Source organism: Lepidochelys olivacea, assembly GCF_965140295.1.
Source record: "Lepidochelys olivacea isolate rLepOli2 genome assembly, chromosome: 1".
Classification (NCBI taxonomy): domain Eukaryota; kingdom Metazoa; phylum Chordata; order Testudines; family Cheloniidae; genus Lepidochelys; species Lepidochelys olivacea.
In genome coordinates, this window is record NC_140411.1 from 233,818,624 (window position 1) to 233,841,713 (window position 23,090).

At 42.7% G+C, this 23,090-nt stretch overlaps 1 protein-coding gene across 3 annotated transcripts in view; it reads right to left on the reverse strand.

Moving 5' to 3' along the window:
- ABCC9 (ATP binding cassette subfamily C member 9) overlaps window positions 1-22,949 on the reverse strand; it is a 135,545-nt gene extending 112,596 nt beyond the window's left edge. Inside the window, exons 1-5 of one of the 3 annotated variants that reach the window (XM_084620759.1) lie at window positions 22,872-22,949; window positions 20,388-20,474; window positions 18,714-18,871; window positions 16,274-16,500; window positions 7,721-7,893 (exon numbers count right to left, since the gene is read on the reverse strand). In XM_084620759.1, the coding sequence (XP_084476885.1) occupies window positions 7,721-7,865 (145 nt within the window). In that variant the 5' untranslated portion in view covers window positions 7,866-7,893; window positions 16,274-16,500; window positions 18,714-18,871; window positions 20,388-20,474; window positions 22,872-22,949. Of the gene's footprint in view, window positions 1-7,720; window positions 7,894-16,273; window positions 16,501-18,713; window positions 18,872-20,071; window positions 20,181-20,387; window positions 20,475-22,871 lie in introns of those variants that run through there. The other 2 variants (XM_084620760.1, XM_084620761.1) reach the window with 2 other exon arrangements.
- Window positions 22,950-23,090: the final 141 nt, after the last annotated feature.

Sequence of the window (23,090 nt, forward strand, 5' to 3'; positions counted from 1 at the left end):
TCAATCTCACTTGCCTCATTAATGACCATCAGTGGTATAAAAACATAGCCCTGGTCTACACTATGAGTTCAGGTCAAATTTAGCGGTGTTAGATCGATTAAACCCTGCACCCGTCCACAAGATGAAGCCATTTTTGTCGACTTAAAGGGCTTTTAAAATTGATTTCTGTACTCCTCCCTGACAAGGGGATTAGCACTGAAATCGACATCGCCGGGTCAAATTTGGGGTAGTGTGAACCCAATTAGATGGGTATTGGACTCCGGGAGCTATCCCAGAGTGCTCCATTGTGACCGCTCTGAACAGCACTCTCAACTCAGATGCACTAGCCAGGTAGATAGAAAAAGCCCCGGGGACTTTTGAATTTCATTTCCTGTTTGGCCTGAGTGGCACAGGTGACCATGCAGAGCTCACCAGGAGAGGTGACCACGGAGTCCCAGAATCGCAAAAGAGCTCCAGCATGGACCGAACGGGAGGTACTGGATCTGATCGTTGTATGGGGAGACAAATCCATGCTATCAGAACTCCGTTCCAAAAGACGAAATGCCAAAATATTTGAAAAAATCTCCAAGGGCATGAAGGACAGAGGCTATAACAGGGACCCGCAGCACTGCCGCGTGAAACTTAAGGAGCTCAGGCAAGCCTACCAGAAAACCAAAGAGGTAAAGGGCCGCTCCGGTCAGAGCCCCAGACATGCTGCTTTTATGATAAGCTGCATGCAATTCTAGGGGGTGCCCCTACCACTGCCCCACCCCTGTACGTGGACTCCTGCAAGGGGGGAGTCTCACACAACAGGGATGAGGATTTAGGGGATGAGGAAGATGAGGAGGAGGAGGAGGACGAAACCAGGAACTGTTTATCACCCTGGATCCAGTACCCTCCCAACCCTCCCAAGGCGGGCTCCTGGACCTTGAAGGCGGAGAAGGCACCTCTGGTGAGTGTATCTTTATAAATATAATACATGGTTTAAAAGCAAGTGTGTTTAATGATTAATTTTCCCTGAAGACTTGGGATGCATTCATGGCCAGTACAGCTACTGGAAAAGTCTGTTAACGTGTCTGGGGATGGAGCAGAAATCCTCCAGGGACATCTCAATGAAGCTCTCCTGGATGTACTCCCAAAGCCTTTGCAAAAGGTTTCTGGGGAGGGCAGCCTTATTCCGTCCTCCATGGTAGGACACTTTACCATGCCAGGCCAGTAGCACGTAGTCTGGAATCACTGCAGAACAAAGCATGGCAGTGTATGGTCCCGGTGTTTGCTGGCATTCAAGCAACATCCGTTCTTTATCTCTCTGTGTTAGCCTCAGGAGAGTGATATCATTCATGGTCACCTGGTTGAAACAGGGGAATTTTATTAAGGGGACATTCAGAGGTGGCCGTTCCTGCTGGGCTGTTTGCGGGTGGCTGAAAAGAAATCCTCCCCACAGTTAGCCACGCGGTGGGGGGAGAGGTGAAGCCATCATCCCAGAGAATTGGGTGTGCGGGCGGGGTGGGGCTTAGTTGGGTTTGTGCTGCACATTAACCCGAAAACCGCAGCCCCTCTTTTAAATGCCCAATCCATTTTAAATGGCCAACCCAATGGGTGCTTGGTATGGGAAATGAGGGTGCTGCTGTTTGAAACCATTCCCACATGTTACGAAGGTTAAAGAAGCCAAAAGACCATGGCTGCCTGCAAGCCGAATGTGTGTGATCTCTCACACCAAACCAGCAGGCCCTCAATACAAGAGGCAAAATGCGACCTTATACCAAAAGCACATGTACTATGTAATGTTAACAGCTTGGTTCACCATGAAAAAGTCTACCCATTGTTCTCTAAAATGTGTCTTTTTAAATACTACTCTCCCTTTTTTTTCCTCCCACGGCTGCAAATGTTTCAACCCTCCCCCTAACATCACCGTTCCAGAGGCTAGCGCAGATAAGAAGGTGAAAAAAATGCACTCATGATGAAATGTTCTCTGAGCTCATGCAGTCCTCCCGCACTTAAAGAGCTCAGCAAAATACGTGGAGGCAATCAATGTCAGAGTCCAGGAAAGCACAAAATGAACATGAGGACAGGAGGGACGCATGAGAGGAGAGGTGGCGTGAGCAAGAGGAGAGGCGGTGGCAGCGTGATGAGAGGAAGCAGGATGCAATGCTGAGGCTACTGGAGGATCACACTGATATGCTCTGGCATATGGCTGAGCTGCAGGAAAGGCCGCAGGAGCATAGACCATCGCTGCAGCCCCTGTGTAACCGCCCACCCTCCTCCCCAAGTTCCATAGCCTCCACACCCAGATGCCCAAGAACGTGGGGGGAGGGGGGGCCTCTCTGGGCACTCAACCACCATAGCCCAGAGGACTGCCCAAGCAACAGAAGGCTGGCATTCAATAAGTTTTGAAGTGCAGTGTGGCCTTTTCCTTCCCTCCTCCCCTCCTCCACCACCCTTCCTGGTGCTTCCCTCCTCCCGCACCCCTCCCGGGCTATCTTGGCAGTTATCCCCTATTTGTGTGACAGATTAATAAAGAACGCATGAATTTGAAACAACAATGACTTTATTGCTTCTGCAAGTGGTGAGCAAAGTGGGGAGGTTGGTTGGCTTACAGGGAAGTAGAGTGAACCAAGGGGTGGTGGGTTTCATCAAGGAGAAACAAACAGAACTTTCACACCGTAGCCTGGCCAGTCATGAAACTGGTTTTCAAAGCTTCTCTGATGCGTACCGCGCCCTCCTGTGTTCTTCTAACCACCCTGGTGTCTGGCTGCACGTAACCAGCAGCCAGGCGATTTGCCTCAACCTCCCACCCCGCCATAAACGTCTCCCCCTTGCTCTCACAGATATTGTGGAGCGCACAGCAAGCAGTAATAACAGTGGGAATATTTGTTTTGCTGAGATCTAACCGAGTAGTAAACTGCGCCAGCGCACTTTTAAATATCCAAATGCACATTCTACCACCATTCTGCACTTGCTCAGCCTGTAGTTGAACAGCTCCTGACGACTGTCCAGGCTGCCTGTGTACGGCTTCATGAGCCATGGCATTAAGGGGTAGGCTGGGTCCCCAAGGATTATAGGCATTTTAACATCACCAATAGTTATTTTCTGGTCTGGAAAGTAAGTCCCTTGCTGCAGCTGTTCAGACAGACCAGAGTTCCTGAAGATGCAAGCGTCATGTACCTTTCCCGGCCATCCCACATTGATGTTGGTGAAACGTCCCTTGTGATCCACCAGAGCTTGCAGCACCATTGAAAAGTACCCCTTGCAGTTTATGTACTGGCTGCCAAGGTGGTCCGGTCCCAAGATAGGGATATGGGTTCCGTCTATAGCCCCACCACAGTTAGGGAATCCCATTGCAGCAAAACCATTCACTATGACCTGCACATTTCCCAGAGTCACTACCCTTGATAGCAGCAGCTCAATGACTGTGTTGGCTACTTGGATCACAGCAGCCCCCACAGTAGATTTGCCCACTCCAAATTGATTCCCGACTGACCAGTAGCTGTCTGGCATTGCAAGCTTCCAGTGGGCTATCGCCACTCACTTGTGAACTGTGAGAGCTGCTCTCATCTTGGTATTCTTGTGCTTCAGGGCAGGGGAAAGCAAGTCACAAAGTTCCATGAAAGTGCCCTTATGTGTGCGAATCATCCCAGACCTGCAACACTACGCAGTCCCACCAGTCTGTGCTTGTTTCCTGGGCCCTGAATTGGCCTTCCATAGCATGAGCCTGCCCCATTGCCACCAGAATGTCCAAATTGCTGGGGCCCGTACTTTGAGAGAAGTCTGTGTCCATGTCCCCATCACTCTCATCACTGCGCTGCCATCGCCTCCTTGCAGGTTCTGGTTCTGAACATACTGCAGGATAATGCGCGAGGTGTTTACAGTGCTCATAACTGCCGTGGTGATCTTAGCGGGCTCCATGCTTGCCATGGTATGACGTCTGCAGGAGAGCAGAGTTGCAGCGGAAGCGGTGGCTGACGATGGATGCCACGAGAATAGATATTTATAGAGAACAACGAGAGGACCTGCGAGGTGGATTCATGAAAGAAGGAGAGCAGAGTTGCAGCGGAACAAGCAGGAGCCCATGACAGCCAACATGGAAAAACTGGCTATCAACACAAGAGCAGGAGAGCAGAGTTGCAGTGGAAGAGGTGGTTGGATGACCAGTTTTGCAGACCTACTGCACCAGAAAGCATACAAGGAGCGGAAGAAGGGAGGGATCAGCAAGGAAAGCTACCTTATTGAGGTCAGAACATGTAGGGATAAAGTGAGACAGGCTAAAAGTCAAGTAGAGTTGGACCTTGCAAAGGGAATTAAAACCAATAGTAAAAGGTTCTATAGTCATATAAATAAGAAGAAAACAAAGAAAGAAGAAGTGGGACCGCTAAACACTGAGGATGGAATGGAGGTCAAGGATAATCTAGGCATGGCCCAATATCTAAACAAATACTTTGCCTCAGTCTTTAATAAGACTAAAGAGGATCTTAGGGATAATGGTAGCATGACAAATGGGAATGAGGATATGGAGGTAGACATTACCATATTTGAGGTAGAAGCGAAACTCAAACAGCTTAATGGGACTAAATCGGGGGGCCCAGATAATCTTCATCCAAGAAAATTAAAGGAATTGGCACATGAAATTGCAAGCCCATTAGCAAGAATTTTTAATGAATCTGTAAACTCAGGGGTTGTACCGTATGATTGGAGAATTGCTAACACAGTTCCTATTTTTAAGAAAGGGAAAAAAAGTGATCCGGGTAATTATAGGCCTGTTAGTTTGACATCTGTAGTATGCAAGGTCTTGGAAAAAATTTTGAAGGAAAAGGTAATTAAGGACATTGAAGTCAATGGTAAATGGGACAAAATACAACATGGTTTTACAAAAGGTAGATCGTGCCAAACAAACCTGATCTCCTTCTTTGAGAAAGTAACAGATTTTTTAGACAAAGGAAACACAGTGGATCTAATTTACCTAGATTTTAGTAAGGCGTTTGATACCGTGCCACATGGGGAATTATTAGTTAAATTGGATAAGATGGGGATCAATAGGAAAATTGAAAGGTGGATAAGGAATTGGTTAAAGGGGAGACTACAACGGGTGCTACTGAAAGATGAACTGTCAGGCTGGAAGGAGGTTACCAGTGGAGTTCCTCAAGGATCGGTTTTGGGACCAATCTTATTTAGTCTTTTTATGACTGACCTTGGCACAAAAAGTGGGAGTGTGCTAATAAAGTTTGCGGATGATACAAAGCTGGGAAGTATTGCCAATTTAGAGAAGGACAGGGATATCCTACAGGAGGATCTGGATGACCTTGTAAACTGGAGTAATAGTAATAGGATGAAATTTAATCGTGAGAAGTGTAAGGTCATGCATTTAGGGATTAATAACAAGAATTTTAGTTATAAGCTAGGGACACATCAATTAGAAGTAACGGAGCAGGAAAAGGACCTTGGAGCATTGGTTGATCATAGGATGACTATGAGCTGCCAATGTGATATGGCCGTGATAAAAGCTAACACGGTCTTGGGATGCATCAGGAGAGGTATTTCCAGTAGGGATAAGGAGGTTTTAGTACCGTTATACAAGGCACTGGTGAGACCTCACCTGGAATACTGTGTGCAGTTCTGGTTTCCCATGTTTAAGAAGGATGAATTCAAACTGGAACAGGTACAGAGAAGGGCTACTAGGATGATCCGAGGAATGGAAAACTTGTCTTATGAAAGGAGACTCAAGGAGCTTGGCTTGTTTAGCCTAACTAAAAGAAGGTTGAGGGGAGATATGATTGCTCTCTATAAACATATCAGAGGGATAAATTCTGGAGAGGGAGAGGAATTATTTAAGCTCAGTACCAATGTGGACACAAGAACAAATGGATATAAAACTGGCTACCAGGAAATTTAGACTAGAAATTAGACGAAGGTTTCTAACCATCAGAGGAGTGAAGTTTTGGAATAGCCTTCCAAGGGAAGCAGTGGGGGCAAAAGATCTATCTGGCTTTAAGATTAAACTCGATAAGTTTATAGAGGAGATGGTATGATGGGATAACATGGTTTTGGTAATTAAATATTCATGGTAAATAGGCCCAATGGCCTGTGATGGGATATTAGATGGGGTGAGATCCAAGTTACCCAGGAAAGAATTTTTTGTAGTATCTGGCTGATGAATCTTGCCCATATGCTCAGGGTTTAGCTGATCGCCATATTTGGGGTCGGGAAGGAATTTTCCTCCAGGGCAGATTGGAAGAGGCCCTGGAGGTTTTTCGCCTTCCTCTGTGGCATGGGGCACGGGTCACTTGCTGGAGGATTCTCTGCTCCTTGAAGTCTTTAAACCACGATTTGAGGACTTCAATAGCACAGATATAGGTGAGAGGTTTTTTGCAGGAGTGGTGGGTGAAATTCTGTGGCCTGCGTTGTGCAGGAGGTCAGACTAGATGATCATAATGGTCCCTTCTGACCTAAATATCTATGAATCTATGAATCTATGAATCTGCTGCCAGCAGCACCAGGACACAACAACAGTGTCAGTGAGCTGAGTGGGCTGCACGCTTGCCGTGGAATGGTGAGACAAGAGCAGGAGAGAAGAGTTGCAGCAGAAGCAGTGGATGACAACTGTCATATAGAGGACCTGCAAGGTGGATTCATGGCACCAGGAGAGCAGAGTTGCTGTGGAAGCGGTGGTCCGATGACGACGGTTAGCAGTCCTACTGCACTGTCTGCTGAAAGCAGTATGGCGTCCGCACGGAAAAAAGGCACGAGACGATTGTCTGCTGTTGCCTTCTCGGAGGGAGGGGTGACTGATGACATGTACCCAAAACCACCTGCGACAATGTTTTTGCCCCATCAGGCATTGGGAGCTTAACCCAGAACTCCAATGGGTGGCGGAGACTGCGGGAACTGTGGGATAGCTACCCACAGTGCAACACTCCGAAAGTCAACGCTAGCCATGATACTGTGGACGCACTCCGCCGACTTAATGTGCTTAGTGGGGACACACCCAATCGACTGTATAAAATCGCTTCCTAAAAAATCGACTTCTATAAATTCAACCTAATTCCATAGTGTAGATATACCCACAAATATAAAATCTAAAAGGATAAAGCTCATCAAGCTATTAATGACTCTGTGTACAAGAAGAGCATATAAATTAGGGCCACTGCATTATCAAAATTGTTCTAGGGATGGATTTATCATCTCTTATTCGTGTTTACAAACATTGGCATGAGAATGAATTACCCTTTCTGTAGTGCTTCACATAACTATCATACAGACAGACCCAAGATGTAAATTTTGGAATAGCTCCAAACTCCATCAAAGTTCAAGGACAGACCTTATGTCCTAACTCTTAGAATCTAAAAATAGAGACAGACCCAAGCTGTTCAAACCTGGAGACAAACTTCTCCAAAGGTTGAGAGAATTTGGATCTGATTTTCTGGTTAGATTTCATCTTTTAAAGCTCATGATGTAAAGTTCAGAACGTGTACCCAAAATTCCCATAAATGAAAGAGGGTTGATATTAACTCTTCTGGTTCAGGCCCATCTCTGCATTAACCCCTCTTCAACATGCCCCCTCTTGACAGGATCTCCATTCCGTCTCTTCCTCATGATGCCTAAAGTAATGCAAATTATTTAAGCTGAATGAATTGCACCAGTCCTATAACATAATAAGGTCCCAGTTCTGCAAACATGCATGCGTGCTTGACTCGAAGCATATGCATGATTGTTTTCAGGATTGGGGGCCTATGGCTGTATTACTCACCAATAAACAAAATTGGAAAGGTGATAAATAACAGGAAGACATGGGGAACCAGGTTGAGGGCATCCACGAAGCAGACATTTTTTAGGACTCCAGCACTGATGTCATAGGCAGAAGCGTTGTCATTACCACAAAATGCGACTTTCATTGCTTCCAAACAGCCTGACTGTTGCAAACTAGAGACAAAACACAAGGGGGGGGGGGGAAAGTAAAGCATCCAAAGTGATCACCAAAGTTTCTTACATTTCTTTTAGCTAAACACAAAATTAAAACAGCATCATTGAGGTCTTTTTAGTTATGACCAGACTAAATAATTCAAAGAGAATAATTTATTAGACGTACGTAAACTCTGATCCTGCAAACTCTTATGCACTTGCTGAAAGTTAACCTAAAGTATGCATAAGTGTTTCCATGACCAGGGCCTTATTTACTATTAAAAGTATCCACTGAATACATACTGCAAATAAATGTTGGTCTCCATCACATTCATGAACAGCTCATTGCACATATTCAACATTCCAAATACAAAATGGAGATGATCTGGAAACCAAAACATGTTTTAAAACCTTGTTTCCATTTTTCATCAAAAATGTCAATGTGCGTAAAGCTAAGCACATGTGTAATTGTTTGTTGGATTAGAGCTACGGAGTCTCACAAATATCACAGTATGTCTTCTGCAGTCTCACTTCATAGGATTTGTTGTTCCTTAGCTACAGTGTGAGCCCTCTACCTTACTACTCATTACTGTTTATAACAGAATCAAGCAGGACTGAAAATGAAATGCCTCCTTACAGATTTCTTTCCCTCCAGCATATGCACACTAATTTGTTTCTGTAGAATTATTCACAAATGCTTGGTTGCTGACATTGTTAATTCTTTTAAAATATAATTTTTTTTAAAAATAACCCACAGAGTCCCTGATTCAGCCAAGCATATTTGCTTGCACATAAGTACTTCACTATTCAGCAAAGCACATGCCGAGTCCCCATTCAAGTCAATGGGACGTAAGCACGTGCTCATGTGTCTTGCTGAATCGGGATAATAAAAAATTACTCGGACTTCACAAAATGTAAGAAAAAACAAGGTTGGTTCAGTCTGGTGGTTTAACAACAGGCCAAATCCTGCCTGTCTTACTCACACACGTAGGGCTGTTGACTTCAAATGGAATTATTTGTGTGAATAAGGCAAGCATGATTTGGCTCGAGAATCTCCTTAGAATGAACACAAACATAGCATTTTTAAAAAAGAGTACATGCGAGTGTAAACGGACATTGTGAGCCTCAGTAAGACCCGCATTTTAGTTCATGTAATAAAAACAAACAAGGAGCTAAAAGGGTTTTCAAAATTTAATTTGAATAGAAATGGTCATAGTACATAGTACCATTTCATTAAACTTCTAAGAGGTCTTCTGAAAAATGTTTAATAAATTTAATCATTTTTCAAACACAAAATAGCAATGTCCTGGTTGAAGAAAACCAGCAATTGAATGACATAACGGTAATCTGTAGAAAATCTTAAATGCTGTTGCCTAATCTTTATGGAGGGTCAGAAGTTGCATGGGAGTTCTGCTGGGAATTTTCTTCCCTTTCCCACAAGCAATATGACTACATTCTCACACAGCTGACAAACTGTCATGCTCTGGTTGTTAGATTGAGATTAGAAGGCAGGCAGATCGTGGGTTCTAATGCACATTCAATCACTAACTCTTTGTGGCCGTGAGATCCAATTAGTCGGCTCTAAAAGTGAGTAAAAGGATTGTGACATGAGAAACTGTGTCTCAGAGATCAAATCAGGGAGAGGATATTTGGACTTTTCCTTCACTGGGAGAGAGAGGGATCGTTGGGACCAAAAAATTCCGTAAGAGAGTGGAATGTTAATTGTGTGAAGTGAGTGCCCTCAGCTAGCCTGTATCTATCTACCAGTAGTCTGTATAGTTTTATATCCAATCTCTGCCAGTGGCCAATCTTGGATGTTTCCAAAAAATATGTAAAACAATTGTAATATACATATGTCACACTTCTGGGCAACTGCGTTCATATTTCTCCCTTGTGCTCCACCAAGGGCACCCAATCTAGCCTCCTGGCTCCTCAACCATCACCTCTCTTGGGTAGAGACATGTGTCTCTCTCCCTCCTGACTGGAGTTTTCCAGGCTGCACAGGCCCCTGCCCACATTATGTTATTCCAGCAAGCTAGACTGTCTAAACTTGGCAGTGTCTGCACTTTGCTTTCTCTTTGAAGGCTTATGCACGGCATAACTGCAGAGGTTGCAAGTCACTACACAGCTCTAAGCAAGTACATTTATTCTTAAGGTGGAAGCACTACAGAGGAAATATATAAAACACCATAAAGGTTGCTATGTGCATGCTAAAAGCTTATCAGATGTCACCCATCAGTCTTATGGACCTTAGTAGGCCAAAGTCATTCAACCCTTTCCAATACGTATTGCCACCCCTGCCCCCATCCTTGCACAGAAGGTCCTGTCCATTTCCTGGATCAGAAAGCAGGCTCAGTGTAAACTCAGGCCCTGTGTAAACTCAGTGTAAACTCAGGTTATGTATCCAAAAGGCCTGTCTTTGTCTGTTGGTCTCTGGAGAATCCAGTCTGAACTAGTATATGCGAGCCTCTCCAAGTGGTGGTACTTCTCTGGAGGTGTTACAACCTGAGAAAATTTACCACATTGTTCTTAGTTCTTGGAGGAGCTGTGGCCCCCTGTGCCCATGGAATTACATACAAGCCCTGGCTCACAATGATACATAAACTTAGTACAGTGAGATCTCCCAAAGATATTGCAGGAAATTGCATAGCTGTCTCAGCCTAATTTTGCAACACTATTATAGCAAACCTACAGCCATCTAATACCTTCCCTGGTGTTGTTGCTGCAAACCACAGCCACTTGGCTATCCATGGTGAGAGCAGAGATAGAACTCAGATTCTCCTGATCCAAAAACGCAGACACATAAAGCCTAAGATTTTCTGTTATTGTATAGGGCCTGTGTCACTCAGTTGAGCCGTTCAGGCTCCACCCAGGAAATGGCAATATCATAAATAGACATTAGTAGAGACAGTCAAAATATTTACTGAAAAATTTGAAAGAATTTTTTTCTATTATATTTGGGAGTTTTTCAAGGAATGTTTTTAATATTTTTTTTATTTTCCATTTTTTCATTTTTTTCGGAAGTAGGAAAAATGTCAAAAAACACTTTCTCACACTTCCCTCCCCTTTGAAAAAAGGGGATTTTTTTAAAAAAGTCAGATCAGTGGGCATTTTCCCACCTTCTCTCACTTTTTTGCTTTTTGTCCCCTTTTTTTCAATGAAAAGTGTTGGGGGTTTTTTTAAAGAAAAAGAACAAGAAGTGGTCTGTTCCCCACTGAAATGAAACAACTATTTTGAAAAATATTTTTGTCGAAATGTTTCAGAAAAAAATTCTCTTTGGTCAAAAAAAGGCATTTTCTATTGAAAAGAAGTTTTAACAGCACATTTGCAACCAGCTGTAATACTACCGAATGCTCATCACTCTTTTATAAACTCTTTACATTTGTGGCCATGTTGAAAGAGAATTAATCTTATAGGAAATTTTGAGAGTAATCACTTACAAAAGTTTGTACAAACAATTCATTCACAGTGTGAGCTATATAGATGGGTGTACTGTTCCAAATAAGAAAATGGAACTTCTCTTAGGAAGTAGCAGAGAAAATCTGGGGTTACAGATTGGGTATTATGGGTACTAAACAGGCTAAATAATAAAATAGGAACTCTAACATCTGAGTTTGATGGTCTCAGTCTGGTTCTCAAGTGTGTATGTCACAAAACCCACTGTTTGGCATAAATTAGTACACTTTGTGACCTCAAAGGTACTTGGTTGTGATGTTCATTGATCACACTGCACATATTATTTAATCTTCTCCAGTTGTTTTCCACATTTCTAGAGTTTCAGCTCTGGCAGGGTTTTTAACTGCGTCTATTCAGGTTATTTTCTTAATTTGTTTTACTCCTGGTAACATGTAGTGTTCAGTTCAGCAATCACACAGTGCTTAAGGTGCTTGCAAGAGATCTGCTTTATTTGGTGTCTGCTTCCAATAGACTGTGCATAAAAACAAGAGCTTTATCTCAGCCTTTAAAGGTACAGTTCCCAAAACCACAATGTTTAGCAAAATGTGGCAGTGACAGTGATCAGCAGGCATAACAGCTGCAGTGGCATTAACATCATGGGCACAGTGGATTTTGTGTTTTTCTTTTTAAGAGTTGTACAATATAAATAGAAAGTGTTACCCTATGTTGGAATTCAGCTCTGATTGAGAGTGATGGAGTAATATCTTATGTTTGCTCTTGCACGTCCACCTTCATAGATACTTGCTTTATGGAGTTTCTACTGAAAAGCTACTAGTAGCTGGCTCTAGCCTGAAGAGATGCAAAGATTGCTACATGAAATCATACTGTAATACACTGGAGCTGCAGGACAGAATTCTCAGCTCCAACTTGCTTCACAAGGACCAGTACACTCACGTAGTCAGTTTGCTACACCAGCTATTGCTGGGTGTGTGTTAGGAAGAAGTGGATGTGTAGGAGTCTTTTGGGCTATAACTTCAAACAGAAGGCATTATTTGGTAAATTATCAGTGTTTGGGCAGAACTAGTGGCCCAACTGCTACTTCAAAATAAAATATATAATAAAAATGGCTATATTCAACAGAACACTGAAATAAAGTACGCTGTTTTGAAATTGGACATTCCTTCAAGCCATTCGTGTGATTTCCCATTAAGTAGTATTCTTTAGGATTAGCTGCTGAGATTCTCTAAAATACACCTAAGCATATGACCTTATTTAAAGTTATAAAAAAGATTATTTTGGTTGCAGATAAAGACAACCGTTGCTCAGTGGCTGGGAGGAAGGGAGCGAATGAATTGCTGTCCTTTGCAAGAACTGTTTTTTTTAAATCAAAAAATCATGAAATACTTTACACAGACTCTACCATCTGATCATACAGTCAGTGACATGTGCCTAACTCTCCTTGAAGTGGATTGAGATTATACATATGCAGCTGGTAAGGATAACTGGATCACACAGAACTCTGAAAAGTTCTAAAGTTTTCACAACACTTATTGTTGCTGACTGTCTCAAACCGCAGAGGACAGTTCCTTCCTTAGAAGCCAGTATTTTGAGGCTACCCAATGTAACCGGCAGATGTGCATTTAAACCAGTTACATGAGGTTGCTGAGGTTCAATTTGACTGCTACCAAATGTATAATACTAAGTATAGCCAAAGAGAATGCCTCATCTAAGCTGCCACATGTTTCAGGTATGTTCCTGTAGAATTAATTTCTTGTGCTGCTGAATCTACTACACCAAGCCCCCATGCTGTTCTAACTGCACATGGGATACACATAATAGTGCAGCTGCTTTGCTATCAGTTATACCAGGTGTCGTATGTGTCAGAAGAATGCATCTGCTGCACTGCCAGAAGTACTAAGTAGATTCCAGCATTCCAACTTCAGGTAAGGGAATGCATCAGTAAGGTAAAGGAACAACAGCAAAGGGAGTAATTTGTCAAGTCACTGTTCAGTAAATCAGGTGCATGCTCCCTAGATGTTTCCAGTACATTCATAGTACAACAGGGGTGTTATCACTGCCAGTAATGGCTGAATTATTTGTTTTTAATTAAACATTCTCTTTTAAATATAGGCTGTAAGAAATCTGTCCTTTTAGGCCTATAGTAAACTCTTTTATTTAACTTTTGTTCCTGTGATGCGGTTTCCACCCAACACATGGCCTGACCAGGCATAATAGACCAATTAACTGTATATACTGCACCTGGAAGAGAGCCAGGGACTGTCCAGCTTGGGGAGGCTTTTAAAGAGAGGAAGTTGGTGGTAGGAGGAGAGCTGCATGGAGGAGCTCTGCAGTACTCCCTAGAGAGGAAGGGAGCTGGCTAGGTAGAAAGAGTACCTCTGTGGGGAGAGTAGGCCCTGGGCTCCTGCCTTGGACTACAGACTCTAGCAAGAAGCTGACAGGGGTGAAATAACTGCAGGGAGTGGAGGAAGCTCCAGTGGCAAACCCAGAGGTAGGCCAAGAGATAGAGAAGTGTGGTAGGACAGAGCCCAAGAAAACAGCAACAGTGTCAGAGCTTGAGCAGACTGGTTGCTGGGCCCAGGTTTCCTGGGCTGGAACTTGGAGTAATGGGTGTGCCTGGGTTCCCCTACCAGCCAGTTGGTAAGTGGCACTGGCTTGGAGGTAGTTGGTTCCCTATTATGTCCCTCTCTTAGTCAAGTGCTGAGACTGAAGCAATCAACTGTTAGCTGACCAGATGGGCAACACTTCAAAAGACAAAAGGAAATAAGGCTGGAGAGAGGGGTGAAGGCTGGCAGGATTAAAAGGGTGGACCCAAGCCGGTTTCTGGGACGATAGGCTTTCAGCTCTCCTTTTATTCATTCTGAAATCTGATGCCTTTTTGGTTTACTTTGATGAAAGTTATCTGGAAGGCAGAGAGACCCTGCAATGCCTAAAAATAAACCTGCAGCCACTAAACATTCAAGATTTTGTTGTAAAACTCCCACTAGCTAGCAAGATGGGCCTCTTTGGTTTTGGACGGTGATACAAAACTTGATAGTATTGTAGTTAACAGCAATTGCTACAAATGTGATTCAGGATTAAATAGTTGCCATGGATGAAAAGAAGGCTGAGGGAGAAGAAAAGCCAATTCATTACAAAGACATAATAATGAACATGTCATTCTTATCCTAAACTTTGTAATGTACCGTGGAACTTGGTGACTCTGAAAAGAGGCTCCATTTAAGGATCATTGAATGGTGATTCTCAAGGCATGGAGCCAGACATTGATATACCTTTTTCATAAAGGACTGTGAAGATGACAATGAGGAAATGGTGGATAATATTTAAAGACCCCACATATCAAACCACGATGAATGCAAAAGCCCTAGGAATTCTAACTGGGCAACACTTTATACAATGTTTATGAAATCTAAAACTTTTCAAAGAGGGGGAAATACTTCTTTTAAAGTGGCACATAAATGTTGAATATAGTTCTCCATATTCACACATCTTATTTTAACTGGATTATGATTCTGTTCTCTATGAACTGCAAGGCATTTGTAACTATTAAGAAAAGAGTGTTAAATGTGGGCCTAAAGTACTTGGAGCATGAATCCTTTGAACTTCTATGTCAAAAGTTATATTTCTTTTAATCTTTAACCAAATAGCCAATATGTCTTTACCCCAGGATCAAAATATATCCGTGTATTCATTGCTTTTTCATTTTGTTTTAAACTCTGTTTTCTTCCTTGTCTTGCATATGATGTACATTTTCTGTTTTTTATTATATATACAGGATGAATAGATTAAACAGGCAGATATTTTAAAAAGTATTCAATGGTTGATTCTGCTAGCCAGATGATTCATTATAAAAAGCTACACCTTTGCTTGTCATTATAGCATTTCTCAATATTAAGGTGATGGAAAAGCAGAAGAAAAGTCTACGGTGATCTCTAACAAAGAAGGGCAAATCCTGAAATCAATCAGGTTTCATGGGTGTAACTGTCGGCCTGATCCTGAGTTTTACCATTGATTTCAGTGTGCACAGGATCCATGTGCAGAGAGCAGAGTATTTCCCAGAATCCTTTTCCTTTTCTAACGTAAACTTTTCTTTGTTTGAAAAATTCCCCCCCGCTCGCCCCCCCCACACTGCCTGACTCTGCATAACAGAGTCTGAGTTAATCAGAACTGAGATTATCTGTTATTAGTCCTGGTGAGACTAGAAGTAAAGTTCTTACAGTTTGAGATGTATTTGTTTTACCAAAAAATGATCCTATATATTATATTTTTCTTATTATTTCAACTAATTTAAAGATATTTGCTAGCCTGTTCAAATATCTGTTCAGATGCTGTTGGGCCCTGAGGGGATAAATTAATTATTCTAGCTACTCTACTGTTTTCAAAGCACTTAGTAATATATACAAAGAGCCTGATTCAAAGTCAATGGAAAGATTTTCATTGACTTTAAGGGGTTTTTGATCAGGCCGCAAATGCACAGAAAATACATTTTTGAATACATTAATGAATGTTCAGGAAAATATAGGAAGCTGAGCTAAACATAAAACTGACACTGAAAAGCAATTCACATAAATATTTGCAGCTGTCTCTCAGATACAATTCTCCTGCTTGCTTCTTTTTTTGGAAGGTTCTTACTACAGCAATTTGTGCAGTCTCAAATGCTAGCATGCTACGCTGTCTGCTGTGAAACAAGCTGGGATTTAGACTTCAGACATTAGGATGGGACAATTGTAAAATCAATTTTAAAAAAGAAACATAACCCTATGAACAATAGTGAAAGCATCAACAGTTGGGAATGTTAAAGTTTGAGCATATTGGTTTGAGAAGGAAAAGTTAAACAGATTTGAACTCTAATCCCTGGGAAAATGCAAAGAGAAGTCTTGTCCCACAGATATAAGGGGAAGGAGAAGGTTAGTGGGAGATAACAGTGGGGGGTGTTGCTGCATGCTCCGTTTCTTTGCTGAATGTTAGATCAAACTCTGTAGCTTACCTTTATATATACACACACAAAATATCAAACCCAGTTTTCCCTTGGTTGTGCTATATGATCAATATCATTCCGATGGCAGGATTCTCCTCCACTTTGTGAAGCAGCTCCAAGCCCTGGAGTGGATTATTTTTAGGCTGATGATGGGAAGATCAGCTGCTGCCTCCTATCGAATTTCCAAAGTGAACAAACTTTTCTTGTCTTTCTCACACACTCAAGAGGGCAGGAAACTGGGAAGAGACAAGCAAGCAAAAGGCACCAATTTTTAGACCCCTGAAGCTCCAATCCCAGGGCCCCCAGGATTCCTCCAGATTGCATTTATTTCATTTTCCTGGGCTGAAGTGCTAAAATACAAAGGGGTTGCATCATACGGCACAGATGATCATCAGGTGATTATTCTAAAATAATTAATATGCCCCAGGATGGTCAAAATTCAAAAGGGCATGCATAATGCAGCTTTGGAAAACAGTATTAATATGCTTCAATTTAATATTTTCTTAATAAAGAGCATAGCTCTGCATTTGAGACTGTAATTTTGCACATCATGAGGATATAGGAAAAACTGGATCTACTTGGATCCTACCAAATTTTGGTTTAGAGCTCCCAAATTCTATTGCTAAAATACAGAATAAATCCAGGTTTCAGAGTAACAGCCGTGTTAGTCTGTATTCGCAAAAAGAAAAGGAGTACTTGTGGCACCTTAGAGACTAACCAATTTATCTGAGCATAAGCTTTCGTGAGCTCACGAAAGCTTATGCTCAAATAAATTGGTTAGTCGATTAAGTGAGCTGTAGCTCACGAAAGCTTATGCTCAAATAAATTGGTTAGTCTCTAAGGTGCCACAAGTACTCCTTCACTCTGGAAAGAGATAATCAAAACCTCAGATCCATAGAAGAATACCATGCTTAGTTTCCCTCCATCTACTTATGAACATCAAACCTTCAGCCCCATTGAGTTACTATGACAATTTTCCACCAGGCATTTCCTTGGCATTTCTCTTTTTTCTTTTTTTAAAGTCAGAGAAAGTTTTACAAGAAAAATTGTAACATGGGCTTCTGAATTTACATATATCTCCTTTGACAGGATCAAAATAAAACCTCAAAATGTTCTCGTTAGTGTTTAAAATAGTATTGTGATCATGACATTTCCTGGGATGGCAGATTCTGAGCTAATTTGATATGAATACATACACGTGTTAATGCACAACAAAAAATTGCTTACATCTTTCATTTCCTATATCACACTCTGTTTAAATGGGAGTCTTTCAGATCTGTTCTTATTGCCCTATCCACTTATTTGCCATTTTGAGATTATGAGAGGGGATATACAATGGGTGGAGAAACTATGTGGTAGCCTCTCTAAAGTAATATTTTTACTAGACCCTTTAAAATGCTTCGGCCAACACCCTCCAGACACTTCAAAAGGTGAAGTTTAGTGCTGGTTTGGAAGTTTTCGATTAAACATTTTTTTTTCCATTGGAAAAAGCCAACTTGTTGAAACCAAACTTTTTTTTTTTTTTTTTTACTGGAAAGGGTCAATTTTACCAAACTTTTCAACTTGAATGAACTTTGAAAAAAGTTCCAAAATTGTCAAAATATTTTGTTTTGGCCTTTTTTTAAATTAAAAATTTTGGTTTTCTAATTTGAAACAACTTTTTGTTTTGAAAGTTAAGCTAATTATTAGGGGAGAGGGTTAATGGTCAGAACTGAAAAGAAACGTTTCAAATGTATTGAAACAAAATATTGACCCACATTTTGTTCCTGATTTTTTTTTTTCAGTTTGTGAAAATTTCCAAGATTTTGACTTTTCGTCCCAATTTGGGATGGGGAAATATTTTGATATTTTGAGGGATGGGAAAGCCATTTTCTGCCCAGCTCCAGTAAAGTGTTCTGTTCTCAATCATTGCCAAAGTCGGTGCTACTTGTTTTAGACTCAGGAATGGGGGACTAGTTTCAAAGCCGTGCAGGCATTGTCATTTTATTATCATAAACAGCAATCTAAAGAAAAAATCTCTGAAGATCAGTTCAAGACTCTCCACCCCTCCATGCCTGAATGTGTCAGAATAATAATCCCCGTATCAGAACACTCGCTTTCCTACACGGGGACACACATCATTCATGCAGTGAAAATGATTTGAGGTTTTTCCCTTATTTGTGGAGCATTTTAAAACATGCTCTGTTTTAAATACTATCCCCCACGTGGAATTTAGGATGGGGGAGGGAGTTGGAATCAGGAAACAGTAGCATCAAGCTGCCTAAATCCAGGGTTTGTTTTTAGGGGCAGGCGTGGTACAATTGCCTTATGTAATACTGTTCTGAAAAAGAAGGGAAAAAAGCTGCCATTTTCCCATCTCATGTGGGCAGGTTCCCTGTCTCCCCTCACCCCAGCCAATCTGATTCCCCATCCACCTTCCCCTCTCTCCCCACTAGCAGAAGGGACTTACCCGGAGGTAAGGCAGGAGTGTTGGCCGGCGTCTGGCTCCTGGGCATTAATCTTTGGGATGCCAGGTATTTATTACGGCTGTCTGCTAGTGACTCGGTAATGATCAGCCCAGGGGAAGAGACAGACCCAGCAAAGCGAGCGGGCTGCGGCTGCAGCTGCCTGCAGGGCGAGGGAGAAGGAGGCGGATGAGAAGCACACAGACCCTTTATTTTCATTTTTAATGAGCGGTATTACAGCCCGTTCGCGCCCCGGCCCCATTCACCAGCCAGCTGCCCTCGCGGAGGGGCGGCCTGGGGGCACTCCGCAATGCAGCTCCCCCAGTGGAGCCCACGGAGCAGGGGGAGCCCGGCCACCACGCCCTCGGTTTGACATGCCGCAAAGGGAGCGTGGTCTGGCAGGATCCCCCCCCCCCATCCAGCAGTGAATTAGCGCCAGCTCCTACTAATATTATACCCAGTTGTAAACTCCCTGGTTAGAGCCAATGGGCCAAAGGCAGAGGTGGAGAAGCCACTGGAGCAGCCTGTCTTCATTTCCCCCGTACATCCCCTCTAGCCACATGTGGGGGAGTGAATCGGTGCTGATGTGAATTACACACTGAGCTCCCACCCATGTAACTCGCCCACTGCACCGACTTAATAACGCCACCTCCGTGAGAAGTGTGGCGCTTAGGTCAACGTAGTTAGGTCGATGCAGTGTCGGTGTAAACATGGCTTTGCTTACATTGACAGCTGCTGCCTTGCAGAAGCCATCCCAGAATGCCCCACACTGACAGTTAAATTGGTGCAAACGCTCCTAGTGCGGACACAAGGAGCATAGTGTGGACATGCAAAAGCAATATAAACACTGTGGTGGCTGTACGTCAACGTAATTTCGGTCCACTTAATTTTGTCATGTAGGCTTGCCCTGTGTCTACACTACGGGGCAGAGCCATAGTGTAGCCAGCCTAAATGGAAGGAGTTTACTCACTGCTGTAGGAACACCACCTCCGCAAATGACACTAGCTAGGCTGACAGAAGCATTCTTCCATCGACATAGCTCTGTCTATGCTGGGAGTTAGTTCAGCAGAGCTACCCGGGTGTGGACTTTTGATACTCCTGAGCAACACAGTGGCCCACCCACTTAACATCCAGGCCCTCCCACCCCTCAGCCCCAGCTCTGCTCTGGCCCCAGAGCTTGCCCCACTCTGCCCACCTGCCCAGCGCTCCTGCCATGGAAGGAGCAGGGCCCCTGGACCCTCCACTTTTGGCAAGGCTCCATCACCCCTTGCTCCATCCACATGTGGTTGCTGCTTCCCGAGCCAGCCCCGGAGCTGGGTCCCCCCACCCAGGCGGCTCTAACTGGCTGTGCAAGCTGTCTTACCTGCCCAAGGGGGCTGGTAGCTGAGGAGCAGTCACAGCCCCAGGCACCAGCAGCAGGGGGAGAAGATGGGGAAGTTCCATAGCTGCCCACTCCATGGCACCAGCCAGACTAGCAGCCAGACTGCACTACTCAGCTCCAGCTTCCCACCTCTGACCTGGCCAGGGGGTGGAGTCTCGGGGGGGGGGGGGAAGAGGAGGAGGTGGAGGGGGTGGAGCTGCCCCTGGAACTGTCCCCGGAACTGCCCTCTTCTGGTTAAAGCACTGCAGTGCCCACCCAACTGTGCCCATGGACTTGGGATTTCTGTGTCAGGACTCACGAATCCCCTGAAACCAGCTCGTGGCCCCATGGCAGGTCCTGGAGCCCCGGTTGAAAACTGCTGTTTTAAGTATTTGTTGGAACTGATCTGCCGGGGGGGAGAGAGGGGAGGGAGGAGGGAAGAAGAGAGGGGGAGGGAGAGAGAGAGAGAGAGCATTAGAGACAAAATCCAATTTCAAATATTTCCCGTAGCTTTTTTTTTTTTTTTAATTTCTTGTTTCTATGGAGAAAATATTGCGGGAAATATGCTATATACAACAAAGGGCACATAGCAATCTAAATAGAGAGGAACTGAATACGGAGAGAATCATGAGAAAATCCCAATCCTCAGAAATCACCAAAAGGAAGTGGCAATGACTAAGAAATAAGACCTTATTTATGTTGGGGATTTGTCCCAATTCCAGCCAGGAATGGACAGCTAATGGTATAGCTGCACCAATGACGCACCTAATGTAACCAGTAAAGTTACTATTTGCATTGTTAAATCTTACCCCTGCTTGAAGATGGGTGCAAAACCTGTGACTTAGAGCAGTTTACCCTGTCTACACTAGTAGTTTGCATTGGTGCAGCAACACTGGTGGATTTCTACTGATGACTAAAATCAGGGCAAATCTGAGCCAAGGCCTAGTGTCCCTGAAAACCCTTCCCTTCCTCTTCATTCCTCACTATAGTTTACAAATCCTAAAACCAATAGAAATGGTTCTATTAATATGAAGATAAAATTATTCCAATAAAGCAGTTTTTAAAAATTCTCCTGCAATATTTACAAATGAAACATTACAGTATCATGCTAATGCATGAATACCTGAAAGTAAAATTTACTAGAAAGTGACTGTAAACAAAAGTGAAATTGAGTAATCTGGTTTCAGTATCCAAGATCACAGAAATACAAAAAATAAACAAACTGCATAAATACTGAAAAATTAATTAGACATTTAAAATTCTTTTAAATTGAAGGTGCTAGGCAAGGACATATATTTGATTTTTAACATGAGAGGAGTTCCTTTAATATTGCAAATTTTTCCAGTTATAAATGTTAAGAACAGTTAAAGGTTTTTAAATCATTCATGTATTCTCTAAGCATTAGAATATTCATCCAAAATAGCATGCATTACCTTTTTTATCCTTTTAAATCTAAACCCTACCAAATGCAATCCATGCAATATCTTTTAAATACATTTATAGCATAGCTGGCATTGCTTTTTTCATTTCTGCTGTATTTATGTCCTGCCTTTTAGACTGTGCTTGGACAATGTTCGGAGTAGGTCCATGCAACCCCATTGTCCTCTTTTTACACTAGCAAATCAATAACCCCCTCTAGTCTAATTTTACCCTTATCTGGAAAGACAACAGGTAATAACCTTTCAGAGACAGAACTAAGCCCTGATTTTGTTTCCATTGATGTAAATGAATCAAAAAATCACAATGGGGAAAATTTTCAAAATCACCTAAATTACTTAGTAGCTTAAGTCCCATTTTCAGATTTAGGCTCTAGGTCACTTTGGGACTTCTCAGAACTTTACCCTATATCTTTTTGGTTTTTTAAGGCATACAAATAAAATGAACAACATGAGATAATATTACAAGTGCCAGCTGCTGTTACTCTGTAAAGTGACACAGTCTGTATGACTATGACGAAAAATGGAAACAATTTCAAGAATGTAGTTGAGATTACACTTGTTTCCATTAGAACTGGCAGAACACAGCCAAACCCTGCTCCACTGCACTCTACCGTCCTAATGACTGTAACTTTACAACTTGTTTAGAATTTCATATTTTATTACAGAATAAAGTTAAGGAAAGTTGAACCACTAAAACTTAAGGGAATTTCCTTTATTGGAAATGTAGAAATTTGTTGGCATATGTCAGCCCTGAAATTCAACAGTGTAGTGTCCAAAAAATCGTGCTTTGGTTTGGTATTTCCATGAGTTGTGTCTTATCCTTCAAACAGACAATATTAATGAGGAAACATTAAGAAAATTTATTGATGTCTTATCTTTCTTCATACAAGCCATCTTGTACAATTTTCTTGTTTTTTAACAAAACAAAGTTAACCATGTCAGCAAGGGGCCCAATACTGTCCTATTGAAGTCAATGATCCAGATCATCAGCTGGTGTAAATCGGCATAATTTTGCTGAAGTCAGTTGAGCTTTGTTGAATAACACCCAAAAAGGAACAAGTGCAATGGGAGATTTTCTTGAAGTCATGATGCCTGGGCTACCTGCACTCAGGCTGTGTACCTCCATAATGATGCTGGTGTTATGCGGGGTTCTTTCAAACCAAAGCTCTTGATAACTTTTACTCTGTGTGAGGTGGTGTCAGGAAATAAATCAGGGGGGACACACGGCCGTCCAACCGATAGATGGCTGGCACAAACAGGACAACACAAGAATGCTTTCACTTAAAACTAAACTTTATGTAGTCTCAAGCACTTACACACGTCTGCAACAGGTTAGTAAAACACCCCCAACCCTCAATAATTACCAAAGCTGAGTGTGGCTCTCGAGTGGCACAGCGGCAGCCCGTCTGCTGCTGGGGACTGCAAGATGTATCCAGAGGGAGTCAGAAGAGTCCAACTACCTCAAACTTTCCCCCCTTATTTATACATTAGTAATAGAATGACATGTCCCTTAAAGCAAACTTGTTAAGCAAGCAGTTCCAATGGTCAAGCAAGAGGCTTCCTTCTGATTATTGATTAACCAG